At 26.2% G+C, this 19,276-nt stretch overlaps 1 protein-coding gene across 1 annotated transcript in view; it reads left to right on the top strand.

Moving 5' to 3' along the window:
* The window catches only part of fzr (fizzy-related), a 53,347-nt gene extending 34,479 nt beyond the window's left edge, over positions 1-18,868 (top strand). Inside the window, exons 4-7 of the mRNA XM_065507672.1 lie at positions 11,540-11,650; positions 11,727-11,849; positions 12,022-12,156; positions 14,657-18,868. Coding sequence (XP_065363744.1) covers positions 11,540-11,650; positions 11,727-11,849; positions 12,022-12,156; positions 14,657-15,349 — 1,062 coding nt within the window. The 3' untranslated portion in view covers positions 15,350-18,868. The remainder of the gene's footprint in view (positions 1-11,539; positions 11,651-11,726; positions 11,850-12,021; positions 12,157-14,656) is intronic.
* The last annotated feature ends 408 nt before the right edge of the window (positions 18,869-19,276 follow it).

The following is a 19,276-nucleotide window of genomic DNA, read 5'->3' as shown; positions in this document are numbered from 1 at the left end:
GGTTCGGTTGCTATTTAAAATCGAGAAAATCGGTATACAAATGGCTGAGATATAAGGAAAAAACCAGGACAACCTCGATTTTTGGCCTATTTTTGACTATATCTGGAATACTAAGTCATTAATATAGACAATATGGATATCTAATGATAGATATTTCAAAGACTTTTGCATCTACGTATATACGACCATAGTAAGTTGGACCTTCAATGGGTCAAAATCAGAAAAAAAAATTTAATCCGAATTTTTTTTTTCACAAAAGTTTTCTTACGCTAAATATTAAAAAAAAAAAATTTCCAAAAAATTAAAAAAACATTGTTTACCTAAAAATATTTAAAATTTGTATTTTGAATTATAATTTGGTGAAGGGTATATGTAGCTCTCTACTTGTTCTTCCTAATCCTATAAAAGTTAATCCATATTTACTGGCCACTTTCTGTAAATTCTACGCACTTTTTTTTGCTGGCTATGGATGTTAGTAATATATTATTTTAATTTACTTTTGGTTTGTTCAAGCGATGGTTTGCTTAAAATTTGTGTATGGATAAAATCATTTAATAAAAAATACATTTCACAGCAATTTAAAGATAATAAAAAATTAATTTAGTAATGATGTTTATTTTATTCATTTTTATTGAATTTTTTTTTTGTATAAATTAAAGCATAATTTAATTGAAGTTATACATTGAAAGCAAAATGTTTTAACAGCAGTTTTAGAAAATTTGGCTTTTAATACATCGTTAGCTTAATGCGCAAAAGTGCAAAGTCGACATTTTATGAAAATTGAGATTCTAATGCAAAACCTAAGAATATGTTTGTTTAAAAAACATTTACAAATATATAGTTTTTTCTCGTTGTTAAACTGTGCTGGAGTTCTAAGTCCATTTTGTGATATGCAAATGTACCAAGTCCATTTTATTTGATCGAAATTTCAAAATTTGTATCTCACTCAAATGGAATTGTGTTTAACTACGTTATTAAATAGATAATAGTGCCAAACTTGTTTTAATTCTTAGTTTATTCATTTAATGTCAACCAAAAAACTTAATTTATAAATGTTTTAAGGAAATATTGGATCACTTTGAATTTTATTATCATCTCGACTACTGTTATCAAAAACCTAGCTCTATTGCCTTTTGACGACAACTTTCTGTAAATACTGTTCTGAATTTTACAACAATTTTTCTCGTGTAAATGCAACTCAAATTATTATTAAGTAAAAAAAAATTTTAAATTTCAATATTCTTATGGGAAATTTGTTAAAATTACACACATAAATTAATTCGAATTTGTAATCTATCATAGTTATTTAACTTAGCTTTCAATACTGTCAAATTAACATATGTTTATTTGTTACTATAATTTTCAAAATCATGTAAACTTATCCTCGTTAAAGTAATGAAATTTTACTTTTTACAGAAAAAAATTCTTTATAAGTTCAATCAAGTTTGACGCTAATTAAATTAACTTTCAAGCCAAGAGATCTTTTTTTTGTTTGTTTTTAATTGAAAATAATTTGAAAATTCAATTATACTTGTCTGTAGCCATTAAATTGATTAAAGAATCAATACGCACAGGAATATATAAGAAAACGAAAGGGTCAGATACGTTTTAAACTTTAAATGTAATTTATTTTCTTGTCTGCAATGTAAATTCACATACAGACAAGTCAGTCACAAAATTTTGTTTTTGTGTTTTTTTTCCAGTTGAAATCTATGATAAGCTTAATTATATGGCCGGTGTAATGAATAATTTATAAATTGTATAATAATAATTGTACGATTAAAATAAAATTATTATAAACGCAAGAAAAAAAATATAGAAATTTTACATTTGAAAACCCAAAACTAATCGAGTATTAAGTTTTTTTTTGTACATTGTGCTAAATTGTATTTTAATTAAAATTAATTAAAATTAATTCCATGTGCTTTGAATAAATTGAGTAGGTTCGATTTTTTAGTCCAGTCAATATCTTAGTTCAAATCTTTAAAATTTAGTAAAGCATCTTACTTCACTTAGTTCAGATTTTTTATTAATTTTTGGCACACATATTTCATTTCTATTTTTAAATTCCAATTTAGAAAATTTCTATTTTTGAAAAGTGACAAATTTCAATAAAGTGTGATCGGATTTTTTGATTCAGGAATAATATGAGAAATCTTTTCTGGAATTAATGATATACATTTAATTTGTAAAATATCGATTTTCGCAATTTCCTATAAATGCTTCAATCACACTATAAATAAAAAAAACTACATTTACATTCGATATATTTCTTTAGTTCAATGTGAACTTCACACGCAATTGATTTTTACCATAAATTTAAGAAACAAAACTTCAAGGTCATTAGTTTTAGGCAGTTTTTTTTCAAATCTATTTACTTTTAAACTAAAATGTAAATGTTATTTTTTGCATACAAGTTTATCCAATAAATTTTTGCAACTAAATAGAAATAAATAAAAATAAAAAACAGCAAATTAGAAATGTTTTACAATTTGCATTGCGTAGGCAACACGTTTTTTTTTTGTTACGCATTTGAATTTGTAACTATTTCACACTTAAATGTAAAAGAGTAAAGTAAGCAATTGAATACGCAGACAATTTATGATCATTTCATGCGTAAATTTGTAAATACAATTTGATACTTTTGAATTGCATTGACACAGTTTTATTTTTAATTGAATAGATTATAGTTTTTTTTTTTGTTTGAAAAACAAAACATAAAACAGTATGTAATTGGAAAAAATAAGTCTAGATCGTTTTGGTTTTTAAACACAGCGATCTTATTTAATAAAAATATTCATGACTTGTGATTAAATTTAATCTTGTAAAGAATTTTCCTCACAAAGATTTCTGGAAAATTTTTAACGAAATATTGACGGTAATTTCTGGGAAAAACCATATTTTTTCAAACTTACCCTTATACAGAAAAAAAACATTAAATTTATTATGTTTATTGACCAAATTAAAAATATTTAAAATTTACACAAACAACCAGCACTTGGAATAACATTTTTAATTAAAGGTATTTATAGACGGCAATACTGAGTATTAATATTTGTCAAAAACTCAAGTATCATAATACAATTTCATCGTCTAAACAAAATTTGTATTAGATTTTCAAAGAATACGAATGATTTTTTGGATTTACGGTCGGTTTTCAAAATTTGTTTAAAACAATTCAAAAACTTTTTATTTTCATATGTATCGGATAAGTATTTATAAATACAAATAAAGCAAACAAAATAAATACAAATAAAGCAAATAAATATTTTTTCGAAACGATTTCTTGACATACCGAATGATTTCAATAATATTTTAAATTTGAAAAGTGTTAATACTCAGTATTGCCGCCTATAAATACCTTAAACAAGTTTTCAAACAAATATATTTGTTTGTTCATTGAATGAAACATATATTTTTGAGATAGGCTAGGTACAGAAGTTTATTCAGTAGTTTTTGTTTCCCAAATATACATACGTCACAATTTTAAGAAATAAATTTTTCATCTATTTTGAAAGCTCATAAAAAATTTAAGTTTATGGTATCGTAATAATTTTTGAAATATAAAAAAGATTTGTTTTTAATAAATAAAATATAATTTTGAAAAAAATTATTTTAGTACAATTATTTTGCATTATAATGGTGCTAAAAATTTAACTATTTTTATAAAATCTGCTCCACTGTCCACGTTTTTGTGCGGACAGCTAACAGTTGAATGACTGATCTGATCTATCCCAATAAATTTATTTATTAAAATTTGTGAAGAAATTTTAAGAACTCGATGCTACTATTTTTGATCATTGCCTGAAGTAGGGTGTGCGTTTATATCGATTTAAAAATTTTTGATCATTGCCTGAAGTAGGGTGTGCGTTTATATCGATTTAAAAATTTATAATTAGTAATTTTTGTAGCTAGTCCATATCAAAATTTTTTTTTTTTTTTTGAGACAAATTCCAAAAAAATATATTTTATTTTTATCAGCTTATTTCAAAATTTTGAATTTGATTATTTTTCATGACTAGGAAAATTGAGAAAAAAAAGTTTTTACGTGTTAGTTTGGAGTTTATAAGAGATGAAATTGTTTTTGGTAACAATTTTTGACAACTATTATGAAAAAAATTTAAACTTAAATATCTTTTAAAGTATAAGAAGATAACTTAGTGGATTAAACAGGATTTTTTTAATTATCCTGTTAATTAAATATCTGTTCGTATTAGTACAAGTTACGAGCTCTTCAATGCTTTGCAAACTAAATATGGCCAACTTTGACATCCTGTATTTTACCTTTTATTCAAATAGGATACGATTTGTTTGTATATCATTTTGCAATCTGACCAGGAGTTTAGAATAGTCAGATTTATTACCACTTTATTTCCGATTGACCCCAACATGTCGGATTTGAACGAAATTAAAAATTTTTAATGTTATTTTTAGTACTTTTATTTCTTATTTGATTTCCTGGATTTTTCAATATTTTCCCATGGTTATACGGCCTAAAATAACAAACCAATATAAGTGAACAAAAACCTTGTACCTATTATTTTTTTAGTTTGTTTAAGGAAATCTAAATATGAGGGTTCGCTTTTGAATATTTTTAAAAAATATTTCACATTTAATTGTAGTCAAATTTCAAAAATACACAAACGTTTACAAAAATATTGATTTTCTCACCCTAATTCTCCTCTATTTTTTAAATTAATGTTACTTTTTATATAATAAAATCTCGCCATACAATTTCCCAGCAAATAATTACTGCTACAGATGAAATAATATCACCAATCCTATTTAATTCAATATTTTTGATAAAAAGTGAGCATGCTATAGTTATAAATTTTAAGTAGCCGCACCTTTTATTATCTCGGATTAAAAAAAATATTTTTGTTTATTTTCAATTATGTAATTAAATAAATATTAAATATATGGCGGACTAGATAACAATTATATAAAATTGTACAGTTTCAAAACCTACTAAAATATAATTTATTCTGAGAACTACTTTTTTGAGAAAAAATAATATAAGAAACAATAAAAATTTAAACACACAAAAACTATAAAAATAACCCTTAAAATATTTCAAATAAGAAGTTACTTGAAATATAATTATTTTACTTACTATTTCTGTAATTGTTTTCTTTCACTTTTTTTCTTAACACTTCAAATACTTAGTAGAAGGTTTTTAAGCATTAGTAATTTTATTCATAAAATTATTTTAAGTCTTTGTGTAAAACCCCAAAAAATAAAACAAAAAATGTTAATATAGTCAGGAATAATAAGAATGGATTATTAATCAACAAATTAAACCACTAAATTCTATAAATATGCATTAAAATAGTAAACCAAATATATTATTTATTTCCCACAACTCTTGAAAACCATAAATATTTCTACTCATTTATGTAGCTGCTGTGTGTTAAATAAATTTAAAGTTTTTCTTAGGTGTAACCACAAACTAATATTTAACCTTTAGGTTGTGCTAAAATTAAAACTCAACATGTTTAAGTTGCAATTTATTGTATATGAAAAAACCACAATACAACAATTTTTTTAAAAAAATTCCTTAAATTCACAAGAAATTGTGCGTTATTTTTTTTGGTCAAATAATTTAATATTTATTTAGTAAAACCTTTTTATTATGAGAAAGTGATAGAAAAAAAAGTTTCTCACCAAAAAGATCTTACGTAATGTATTCTTGATTAAAACTTTATTATTTTGTAATTACTATTTTTATACCCTTCACCTTCGTGAGAAGGGTATATATAAGTTTGTCATTCCGTTTGTAATTTCTACATTTTTCATTTCCGACCCTATAAAGTATATATATTCTGGATCCTTACAGATAGCGGAGTCGATTAAGCCATGTCCGTCTGTCTGTTGAATTCAATTTTCTGAAGACCCCAGATATCTTCGGGATTACAGGGCACACTAAGAAAGGTGACTGCATCACTACAACAATACAAAAACAACAGGTGCTTTGTTTTTGTTAAAAGGTAGGTGAATTGTCAAAGTTGCCTGTTGTTGTTTTTGCTTTTGGGTTTGTTGTATTTTTCGCCACAACAACCACAAGTGAATTCACAGTTCAAACTGAATAAAAAAATAATCAGCTGTTTCATCGCAGTCACCTTTCTAAGTGTGCCCTGATTCTGTCAGACATGCTTTCGAGAAGTTTGCTATTTAAAATCAGCAAAATCGGTCCACAAATGGCTGAGATATGAGGAAAAAACCAGGACAACCTCGATTTTTGACCTATTTTTGACATATATCTGGATTACTAAGTCATTAATATAGACAATATGGATATCTAATGATAGATATTTCAAAGACCTTTGCAACGACGTATGTAAGACCATAGTAAGTTGGACCTACAATGGGTCAAAATCGGAAAAAAATATTTTTTAACCCGAATTTTTTTTTTTTAAAAAAACCCACAATTTTTTTTTTTAAATTAAAAAAAAAAAAATTATAAAATATCAATTCAAAAAAACATTTTTAACAAAAAATGAAAAAAACAACTTTGGAAAAAAAATTTTGTTTACCTAAAAATATTTAAAATTTGTATTTTGAAGTATAATTTGGTGAAGGCTATATAAGATTCGGCACAGCCGAATATAGCTCTCTTACTTATTTTTTTATTATTAAAATATAACAAGTTTTACCGAATTTAATATATTATTATTCTGACTTAATTAGTAAAATTTGTACTGCATGACGTAGTAATATGGGGTATCAAGAGGTCAAGGTCCTCCTTAGAGAGTAAACACAAAAATATATTTAGCCTGTTTTTATATTTTAATCTCAATTATGTTTTCTTATTTTCCGCCATTTCTAAGGTTCCTATCTTTCCGGACTTTTATAAATTCCGTAAATAAAATAATAATATCTTTTCATTCGCAAGAATTCCGGAGACTTTTTAATATTAAAGGAACGGGAATGGACATCGTTTATGTATGGTTATAGGCAAAGCTTTAAGTATTTTATACAATGAAATAATGAAATAATTTTCTTTGGGTAATTGAAATAAATATTTCGTTATCATTATATATTTCGTGTTCATTTCGAACCGCGAAGATATAGTAACAGCTGTCAGTGATATTAAATAACATACATATGATTTAGGAATTTATTCTATTTTTAGTGATTTTAGCATAGACACTCCTAACAATTGTAATTAATGTTATTCATCAGGTGTGGCTCATTTATTAGGGTTCATACTGTAAAAATGTTTTTTTTTCTCAGTTAAATTCCAAGTACATACTTGATTTTAAATTTAAGAAAAAAAAACTATTTTCAAATTTTAATTAAAAAACCAGTTTTACTATTAAAGAAAAAAAATTTAAAGTGAAATATACCAATAAATCAATGTGTTCCAATATTTGTGTTTGTGTGATTTATTTGTAGTTCTCTTTTTTGGGTATTTCTTTTTTAATTTAACATTTATTTGTACATACTTGTCGTACGGGCACAATTTTTATGGCCAATAATACGATTTTATTAATTTTTCGCTTCACATTGTCTGACACACTGTGTGTTGTTTTGGTTTAAAGAAAATAAAATCAAAATAAAGTGGGCGGCGCTTAAAGAAAGACAGACAGACAGACTACAGAAAGCCGGCATTTTTAAACTGGTTTCTTGTTTGTTTTAATTCCACAAATGATCAAATATGATATTTACATATTTTCAAAGTTTTTGTTATTTTTGTGATTTTGTTACAATCAATTGAAATACATAGATTTTGTTTACCAGCACATACTTATGCAAATGTTGGGTGGAAAAAATCACAGGTGTCATCGAAAGTTTATTTGTAGACCGAGAAATATGTAAATTACTATAATTTATTATGAAAATATACAAAAGAAAAAAAACTATTGTATTTATTTAAGTGTGTTTTTATTTAAAAAATATATATTTACAACAATTTACAAAAATGTTGTGTAATATTTGTACACATGAGAATTTCATGTTTTCAATGTTTCGCCAAAACGAATACCAACAGAAATCCAATTTTGATTCGAAATTGAATATTCGATCGAGTTCTAAGAATTGTTAATTTGAGGAATACTTTCATCTAAGTTACATTACAATTGGGGTATTCACACGGTCTGCTATTAGTCATATTGTCATAATGTCCTAATATATTATAATAGTTGTCGTTGTGTTTTAAACAAAAAAAAAATATTTTATGACAAAACAAAAAACATAGTTCAAATAGTCTTATTAGTTTAGAACTTTTTTGTTTGAAACGCAACAAAAACTAGATTAAACTATCATAATAATTCTATGTATGTTTGTCAACCAGAGCTTTGAATTAATTAATTCAATTTGAGCTTAATTCACTTAAGTCTTAATTCGAAATTAAAATGTTAACATTCATTGCTAATTCTCTTGCTTCATTCAAAGGCTTTTATTATACCCTTCACCTTTGTGAGAAGTTTGCCATTACGTTTGTAATTTCTACATTTTTCATTTCCGACTTTATAAAGTATATATATTCTGGATCCTTATAGATAGCGGAGTCGATTAAGCCATGTCCGTCTGTCTGTTGAAATCACTTTCCACAGCCCCCAAATGACACGATTCATACATCAATATCTCCGGAATTGCTTTTTAAAATCAAGAAAATCGGTCCACAAATGCTGAGATATAAGGAAAAAACCAGGACAACATCGATTTTTGACCTATATCTGGATTACTAAGTCATTAATATAGTCAATATGGATATCTAATGATAGATATTTCAAAGACTTTTGTAATGACGTATATAAGACCATAGTAAGTTGAACCTACAATGGGTCAAAATCGGAAAAAATATTTTTTAACTCGAATTTTTTTTCGTTAAATATTAAAAAAAAAAAATGGTAAAAACAAAAGAAAAATTTAAAAACAATTCGAAAATTTTTTTTTCAAAAAATGAAAAAACCACTTTGGAAAGTAAATAAATTTTGTTTACCTAAAAATATTTAAAATTTTTATTTTGAAGTATAATTTGGTAAAGGGTATATAAGATTCGGCACAGCCAGTACTGGCAAGTCTCTTCAATTCTCTTTTGATTTCTCATTTTCGTCTATTAAGTTTTGACATACAAAATTGAACACAGACGACCCAGTTTAAAAGGGAATCGAAGAGACTTGCTTCAAGTAAACTTGCTGTGTGTAAAAGCAGGCTAATAGATATGAATTGAAGAAAAATTTAATGATTTAATATATTTTATAAAGCTAAATTATAATGGATTTCAATTAAATACAAATTTAATGATTCAATAAGGAATTGAATGATTCGATATTAAATTTGATTTTGAAAATAGAATTAAGAATTAATTCCTTCGAAACTTTGATGTCAACACACTTAAAACTGTTCATGTTTATTGAATGTAAACTTTTAATTATCAGTTTTTCTATTTATTTTAACCATTTCATGTTTGATCATGTCTGATTTTTACTTAAAACTGTGACAATTACAATTCGTTTTGAAATCTTTAGCTTTTATTCAATAAATCTAATAAAGAAAAAGATTAATTATTTTCGAAAAGAAAATCGTTCGAATTTCTATGCTTTTTATATTGTTTTTCGAAAATATTTTCTTTCGACTCGAATTACACAATAATCCCTCAGGTTAAAAAAAACAATGTCCTCTTAAAGTATTAAGCAGGGCACGTGTAGATAACTTTAACCTACATATGTACGTAACTCAGTGGTCGGCACACATAGCCACCTGGAGCCGAACCTGTAAACAACACGAATGTATATAAGAAAGAAAAATCATTACTGATTGGCCAGATTACAACATAGAATGAAAATGCATAAAATCCATATTCCCTTTATGCCGAACACTGACGTAAAGTATATAGTTTAAACCATAGAGAAATATACATAGGGGAAAACTCTCCTGTCAAAGACCTAACTAAGTTGTCGAAAACCGAAGTGGTGAGATCGTATTAGAATAAAAAGCTTGTGATATTTTTCTATGGCCAAAACTCATCCAAATTAAATCCGCCTTGAAATTTTCCTGTTGTCCATAGTGCACTCATGTCAATGATGAATGCTGGTAATTTCTTATTTCAGTTGTTAAACATTTAAGAAAAACATTTGTACTCATTAACATGAAACATGTTTTGACGGTTTTTGTTAACAAAAATAAGAAAAACAACAACTATAACAAAAATAAAAGTTCATTATCCATTATGGCTTAACATGTCAAAATAATTTCAAAAAAAGTCTTTCAACTAAAATCTACAACTTTTTCTTTTTGAATACAGTTTGCCTTTTTCGGTTGGTAGTCATGTTTTGACAAATATAAAAGGTTAATGATCTTAACAATTGTGCGTGTGCTTAAACAATATGAACTGTTAAAAAGATTAGTTAGTATTTTTTTATTTAAGAAGGGAACTGAAATAACAATTACCAGATATTTTGTAAATAAACAAACATTGTTATCATACATTTCTTATGTCATTCATTGTCTTCGACCGCAGATTTATGTTTTAGATTTTATATGAACTTAAAGTAAATTTAATTTCAGTTTCCTCAGTTTGTGTAGATTGTTGAAGTAATTAAACAAATATTATTTTTGTGTACAAGGCTTATTGTAAGTTTTTATTTTATTATTGTGTCATTACTTAAAAATGTTATATAAAATTGTTGATTTAAAAACTGGATTTTTTCTAATTGTACGCGGTTTTTTATAGGCTAAATCATTTTTAAAATACACTGAGTTTTATAAGAGAAGGTCTTTATATACATTTACAAACTTAAATAATTTAATCTAAGAAAAACTTTATTAGTTCCACAACTCGTTCTAGAACGCATGCATGTAGACAGTACTCATTCTAGATTGGCGTTGCGATTAATGATATTTGCTTGAAATTGTCACCTTCGGAACAAGTGCTATGGAATCGTTACAAAACAAGTAACCCTTTATTGGGACGATACTGGAACCAGTTCTCTAACCAATGATTTTGATGATTTTTGCTTGAAATTGCCACCTTCAGAACTACTTCTAAGGAAGCGATATATTACTAACACACCTTCTTAAGAACGGTTATAGGATTAGTTCTTCCATCATTGGCTTTTATTCGAAACTAGTTGACCGGCTTCGCCCGGTAGCGTTTACCAATGTTAGTTCTTCAAGTTTCTCCAACCCGCATACTCCTGCCTGTTCTTATTTATTCGCAATGGTTCTGAAGTGGTTCTGGTTATAGTCGTTCTGGAACTAGTGATTTCGGAACAACACTTTTATTATTTGATTGATGAAAAATATAAACAAACTAAAATTTTAAAGGTCTAGTGTCATAATGAAATTTGTTTAAATAAATAAACATCTTTATACACTCTTTTAGTAAAAGCGCTTCTACTTTTTCTTTCCTCTTAATTGCCAACTTCATATTTATATTTCACATGTTGTCGTTAATTAAACAACTGTTGTGTGTTATTAAAATAAATAAAAATACTTTTTGTTAAGAATTAACCACGTATTAGTAATCCAAAAATAATCCACCATATTAAGTAAATATTCTAATTGTTATTTTTTATTTATTTGCTCTTTTCAGGATTTCAATGAACAATGCCCCTACTCATTATCACCCGTAAGCACAAAAAGCCAAAAACTTTTGCGTTCACCCCGCAAAGCTACTAGGAAAATATCCCGCATACCCTTCAAAGTAAGTTATTATAAATACTTATATTAATTTTGTCTAAAATTTAATATTTAATTTTAAACTAATTTTATTTCAATAGGTTTTGGATGCGCCTGAGTTGCAAGATGATTTTTATTTAAATTTAGTCGATTGGTCATCACAAAATGTCTTGGCCGTTGGTTTAGGTAGTTGTGTTTACCTATGGAGTGCCTGCACAAGTCAAGTATGTATTTTGGTTTAATATTATATAGTATTTTTCAATATTTGTTTGCTATTTTAATTAGTTGTTGATTTTGCAAACTTCTGTTATTTTCCCCCCAAATATTGATTAAATATTATATTATTTGTATAGCCGGTTTATTTAATTTGTTGTGCTATTCTTTAATTTGTTTTAGGTAACACGGTTGTGTGACCTTAGCCCTGATGCGAATACTGTGACATCAGTTTCATGGAATGAACGTGGTAATTTAGTAGCTGTTGGTACACATCATGGCTATGTTACGGTATGGGATGTTGCTGCCAGTAAACAGGTGTGTAATTTTAATGAATCATTGCATTAAAAATAAACTTAAACTTGTACTATAACAGGAATAGAAAATATGTCGTACTGTTTTCAACCTCAGAGAACTTAAATTAGAAATTTTAATTATTTTCTTAATAGCATCTTAGTTTTCTGTTGAAACCGTTTATAGAAAATATGGTTGTACTATAGATACAACTGCTGTACTAAAGAGATTCTATAGAAGCAGTTATCTTACATTTCGATTTAAATTTTGACCAACCCTAGAGGATAAGGAATCGACACAGAACTGGTTCTGTGATTTTATCCTCGGGAATAGGGGCTGGTTATATGTTTTACACTTATCTAAAAGATCTTGTTCTTAATTTGGATATTTAATATTGGTTACACAATGTTATTAAAATTAATTGATTATATTATTTTTTACCAGTTTGTTTTTGTTAAATTGTCAATTAGTGCGTCCGTTCTGGGGGCAAATCACGGCATTCGATATCGAGTGCACGTTCGTGTAGAAAAAAATTTCGATGGCTGCAATGTTTTGGATCACGGTAGTCGATCGTAATTTATATTACATACTACTATTTTTTACATTGCTGAAGCATATGACAATATAAAAAACAAAACAAAAAAGGAAAACAAAATAAATAAATTTGTGATAAATTGTTAAATTGTGAAAAAAATGCATAAAAATGGATCTAAATGTTTTTTTGTATTCCTCATCATCGGCCAGAGGCAAATTTCAGAATGTTTTTTACTTTGTTTAGCACAAAGTACCATGTGCAAAGTTTGAAAAACGTAAACAAAATACAAAACAAATTGTAGCCCAAAATTTTACAATTTTAAATAAAATATTTATATTTTTACACTAATTTTGAGAAAATATCAGAAAAATACGTATATTTTTATTTATTTATTATTTTACTTCATTGTTTTGGATGATTTGTTTACTTTTAACACAAAACGGCAGTGTTTGTTTGTTTTCGATAAGAGATTACCAATCGAGTACAACTTCGAGTAAATACGTTTCGATAACGACTGCCGTGATCCACGTTAACTACATTTCGATGACAAAGTACTCGATTTCGAATGCGGTGATTTGGCCCCTGTCTGACATTCCGATTTTGACAGCTTTTACTTTGTGTGTTATATCCATAGAGTTTTCCGATTCCATCAACGGAAAGTTAGTTAAAGTAGAAGAATTGCTATTGAAATAACAAAATGTTTGTCACCGCAACTAAAAATTTTCAGCCACAACAGAAAAATTCTGTCTCTAAGACTGAATCATTCGATTAGTAATAAATTTGGATATCACAATCGAAACTGTTTTTTCTGTATGACAAAAACAGAAAAATGTTTGTTAAAAGGTTATTCGGGAATACAAAATTAGTATTTTAGTAAAATTGTTTTATGCTAAATTCCCAATTTTTAATTTGATAAATTCACTGAAATTTATTGTTAGGTCAGATCATCAGGAAACCTTTTCCCAAAAGGCTTTAGAAAAACTAAGATATTATACAAATAAAACTATAGAGTGTTTGAGAATTACAGACACTCAAGCTTTAATTGTAAAATTATCAAAGCTTAAACAAAACACCAACAATAAACCGTGATTTATCTTTTCTTACATTTCCTTACTACAATTGGTTGGTTTCTTGCCGACACAAACTGTAGTGTATAAGTGAGTAAAGAAAAAACAAAAAAATAAAAACAACTTGCTTTATTGTTTTCGCAAGAAAATCAAAATAAAGCGAGTTGCCAGTTTAGTCTTAATGCACAAATGTTTATTTTAAACAGTAACATGATTTGTTCGTGTTCGACTTGTTAATGGAAATGTCCGCGCACAAAATCACTAGTAATTGAAAATTTCAATCACAAACCAGGCGAACAAATCATTCCGTGTGTGGCCTGCTTAACTTAATGCAAAATGAAATTTAAATTTTTTAAAGTAATTATTAAAAGGTGCTTCAAAACTTTTAAGGATTTTCATATTTACAATGACAATAATATTGGTTTAAATTTGTTTATATAGATTTTGATTCGAAAAAGCTCTCTTTCGTAACAGGATAACTTAGTCGAAACTCTTAAAACTTTTAATAAATTTATAGACATTATTGAATTTTGACCAATTAAAAAAACATTGGTATCTCGGCATCAAAATAATTTTTTTTTTATTTGTTGACTTGTGTAATTACTAATTAGCAATACTTGATACTTTTTATTTAAAGCCCGTAAAGTAAACATATTTTAATAAGTTACATTTTGTCTATTCTGAGTTTTATTATGTTGATTCTTATTGAATTTTTTTTTTACCTTATTGAATTCGCCTTGATATGTATAAACATTTCACTTCTAGCAACATTTAACATGAAATATGTTTATAAACATACTTTACTTGTTATTGCCTATCAACAAGCAACCTTTTATATTAATGCCTAAAAGTATGCTTTATTTTTACATGAACATAATTTAAAAGCAAATTATACTTATTGTTCTTTTCATTTTCATTGCAGATCAATAAACTAAATGGCCATTCAGCACGTGTAGGAGCTTTGGCTTGGAATGGCGACATTCTTTCGAGTGGTTCAAGAGATCGTTTAATCATACAAAGAGATACACGGACACCAGCCCAACAATCAGAACGTCGCTTAGTGGGCCATCGTCAAGAGGTGTGTGGCTTAAAATGGTCTCCTGATAATCAATACTTAGCTAGTGGTGGTAATGACAATCGCCTATATGTATGGAATCAACATTCCCTTAATCCAGTACAATCCTACACCGAACATATGGCCGCTGTTAAAGCCATAGCATGGTCACCACATCATCATGGCCTATTGGCTAGTGGTGGCGGTACAGCTGATCGCTGTATACGTTTTTGGAACACATTGACCGGACAACCAATGCAGTGTGTAGACACTGGCTCGCAAGTGTGCAATTTGGCATGGTCTAAACATTCATCGGAGTTGGTGTCAACTCATGGTTATTCGCAAAATCAAATTTTGGTATGGAAATATCCCTCCCTAACACAAGTGGCCAAATTAACAGGACATTCATATCGTGTCCTTTATTTGGCCTTAAGTCCTGATGGCGAAGCTATTGTTACGGGTGCCGGCGATGAGACATTACGTTTTTGGAATGTATTTAGTAAAGCTAGAAGTCAAAAGGAAAATAAGTCTGTATTAAATTTATTTACAAACATTAGATAATTCTGCTGAACGAAACAGGAAAATTCAAAAAACTCTTGACTATTAATGATAAATATGAATACACAATAATTTAGGAAAAACAATCAAATAAAATCGCCAACATCAAATAACTACACACATCAACAATTTGAAAAATCATCTTCATTTTATGTTAAAGCAAATCACCAAAAATCTATTAAGAAACAACCAAACTTATTTTTTTTTTGCTATTTTTATAGATTTGTTTTCTTGAAAACTTTGTTCTTGAAAACCTCAATTATTGAGTGATTGTTGTGTCATTTATACTTTCTCAACTGTTTCTATCTATAAACATATAACAAACATATATTTTTCTATACAAAAAAACTTTGTCCTATAATTATACAAACAAAAATAACTATTAATTGAATGAATGGATATGTTTTAATTTTTATCTACATATTTACATATATTTTTCATTTGTTTTTATTTTATTATATTATTATTTTTTATTTAACAAGGCTTTAGCAATTTTATATACCAATTTATACATTTATAATGTATTTAGCTTGTTTATTTTATATTTTTTTTTTGTAGCTTTTAGTTTAGTAAAATTATTTTATAGTTTTTTTTTCAATTTTTTGTTTGTTTTAATATTTAATAGTAGGGCCGCCGCATATTTTCTTAATTTTTAAAAAATGTAACAAACAAAGAAATCTTTTGTGAATTTAGTTTTTATATATATATGTATATTTACAAAATTTTTGAAACTTAACTTGAATTTATAAAATATATATTTTTTGAAATTGTATGTAATATCTTTGAAAACTGAATTTTGATCTTTTCTGTAATGAAAAAACAAGTTGATAAAACAAATAAATTTGTTGTAAAATTTATAATATATAAACATTAAAACAAAAATTGTTGGTAAAACTTTAATGAATGCTAATAATTGTCGAAATGAAATGTTAAGAGATTTCATTTTGTATTTATCAAATTATTGACGATAAACTAGTTATAAAGGTCTGCGATAAATTTACACATAATTTGTATTTCAGAAACTTCCATTTCTACTCCAATTGGAAATTTCTGAAATACAATTCTGAACTTTTGAAATAAAATTGGAAATGATGTGGAACTGAGAAGGAAACATTTATTTTTGTTTGGCATACAAATAATATTCAATAAATTTACAAATAATATTTAAAATTTAGTAACACGAAGTCTGGTTATGTGTTAACTAATAGTTATACTGACAGTTTTCATACAAACAAATTTTTAACAGGCTTCGTGTTAATGGGGGTCACAGTAATAAAATTGATTTTTTTATATTTATTAGAAAATTCTGTTGCACACAAAATTGTATATAATACACCTATAAACAAAATAGAAAAAAAGAATATTCGATTTTTCAAAATACTGACATATGTAGTTTAAAAACGCCATTTATAACAGTCATAACGTTAGTTTTGTTCTGGAATATGGTCAATTATATTTAAGGCCCTTTCAAATCCTACTCGTTAGATTCACAAATATATACAATCTGAAATCTTTTTGAATTCAATTTAAGGTTGATGAGAGAATAGAATGTTTGATATCAAATATTTTCTCAACTTGATATCAAATGTTATTTTCAAATCTTTCTCAATTCTAAATATTAAAATACATATTTTTTATTGATTAGATATCAACTATTATTCGGCAAACGTAACTCCACTTTAGTTCGGTTGCCATCCATAATAGACCAACTAATTCGGAATTTAAAAATGTCTAGCATCATTCAAAGGCTTCTATTTAAATATAATTAATTAATCATAGAATTAATTCAAAATTTATTCAACCTTTGAATGATAAAATTTTTGTTAATTCAAAACAAACACAAATTGAATTAAAATAATTTTTCTTCATTCTTTTCATTTATAAAATAAATAGAAAAATATTATATGTAGATTTGAATTGAATTGAAGAAAATTTGAATCCAAATATTTAACCCCATAAATACCAAATATATTTGATTAGGAAAATTGCAAAATCTAAGATGTCTAAATATTTTTTTTTATAGATTCAGTTGCATTCCATACATTTGAGAATAAGGGGTGTGAATAGCTTGAGATTAAAAGCATTTCTCAAATTGAGATTAAATTCCACTAACTTTAGAGAAAGCTGTTAATCCCAAATTATTTTGCAATCATTATTATTTGATTTCAAATTATTCTCAATATGAGATCGAACCTACGTGTTGCTGGGATTGTTAAAATATTTGACAAAATAAGCTTAACTACTATTTTGAACAAATGCCAAATTATACAATGTTATATTGATCTTCTACTATGATTTGTATGAAATCATAGCTTTATAATTGAAATAAGTATTTGTTCAAAGGCGTATTTCCTCAAATAATTTAAGAATAATGTTAACGTACCTTTAGTTTTGTTAACTGCAGCGTAGTAAATTGTTGTAAATAATATTTACAACATCAACCAAATCTACCTGGTGGGTACTTTTACTAATCCACATTAACAATAATGTCTTAATCTGTCATGAAACACAGCTCTAAATATTTAAAAGGTCCACTCAAACTTTACATTATTGACATTATTTTTGGTAAAATTAAACCCCAGCTTTTATTATTGTTAAATTTTAAACTGAAAATTTGCAAAATTAAGATAATTAAGTTTATTCTTAATAATTTGATATTTCTGCGTTCATTAAATTTTTACCAAACACATTCAAATTTTGTTCTATTTTTTTAAGTTGTAAATGAAAAACAAAAGTTAATAAAAAAAATATATATATTTCAGCAGAATTTTTGAAAATGCATATGCGACAAAGCTGGCGTGCAATGATAAAATTAAAATTCTATAATTTTAAATTAAAAAAAAACACAATAAAATTTTATTAATATTTAATAAAAAAAACTATACTTAAATAATAAAAACTTCCAGCTAATTTGTTAATTTCAAACAATAGGAATTAGCTAAAAGAACTGAATTATATAAATCATAAGAATATGTTTATAAATATAATAAATATATTTCAAAGTCCTTAATTATAAGCTTTAAAATTTAAGTAATTCAAATAACAAAAAAAATTTTAACGAAACTAAAATTAACAAATAAACATTATTAAGCCCTGTTAACTTATCACAATTTCATTCAGTCTTAATTAAGCTTTGACCGGCGGTAAATTTTAGATGTGGTCAAAACCTAACTATGAAATCAAATTATGACAAGTTGACAGGAATCATAATAATTATTTGAATTCATTACATACATAACTATTATAATTGTATATTAAATAATTCGTTTTGAAAAAACTACACTTTAAAAAAAACACTAAAATTATTAATTACCTAACAATTTGTTAAAATTTGAATTTTCTTTGTCTAAGATAACTTTTAAATGGAAAAAAAATTATAATTATTAAAAATATTGTATTAATGTATGCCTGAAATCAATGCCGTGTATGTTTGCGATAATTAATTACTAAATCTAATTGTGTGTAAGTTGTGAGCATAAAAAAGAAATTATAAAAAAAATATAATATACAGAATATAAACAATTTGAAAATGCATTTATCTTTTTTAATGTTAACTATGTATGTAGGCAGTAGATGTTGAAAGGGTTTTGTCATTCGATTAAAATAATCGAGAAAATCAATAAGTTACCTTGTTTTTTCCAAAAATAGAGTTACCTAGTTTTTCCAAAAAAAAAACTATTTTTTTTAAATTTATTCTTATATTTTACGGAATTAAGGCAACTTTAGTAATCATTTGTAGTAAAATATTGACTATTTGACTCAGGTCGTTAATTTATCTGTTTTTTTACGAAAAAATGGAGTTACCTTGTTTTTTCAAAAAATGCATGGAGTTAGCAAGTTTTTACATGAAAATAACTTTTAAATGAGAAACTATATCATAATTTCGATCTGACAGAGTGATAGTAAATAAAAATTTGAATATAACTTCGA

This window comes from Calliphora vicina, chromosome 4 (assembly GCF_958450345.1).
Source record: "Calliphora vicina chromosome 4, idCalVici1.1, whole genome shotgun sequence".
Classification (NCBI taxonomy): Eukaryota; Metazoa; Arthropoda; class Insecta; order Diptera; family Calliphoridae; genus Calliphora; species Calliphora vicina.
This window is presented reverse-complemented; position numbering and strand designations above follow the sequence as displayed.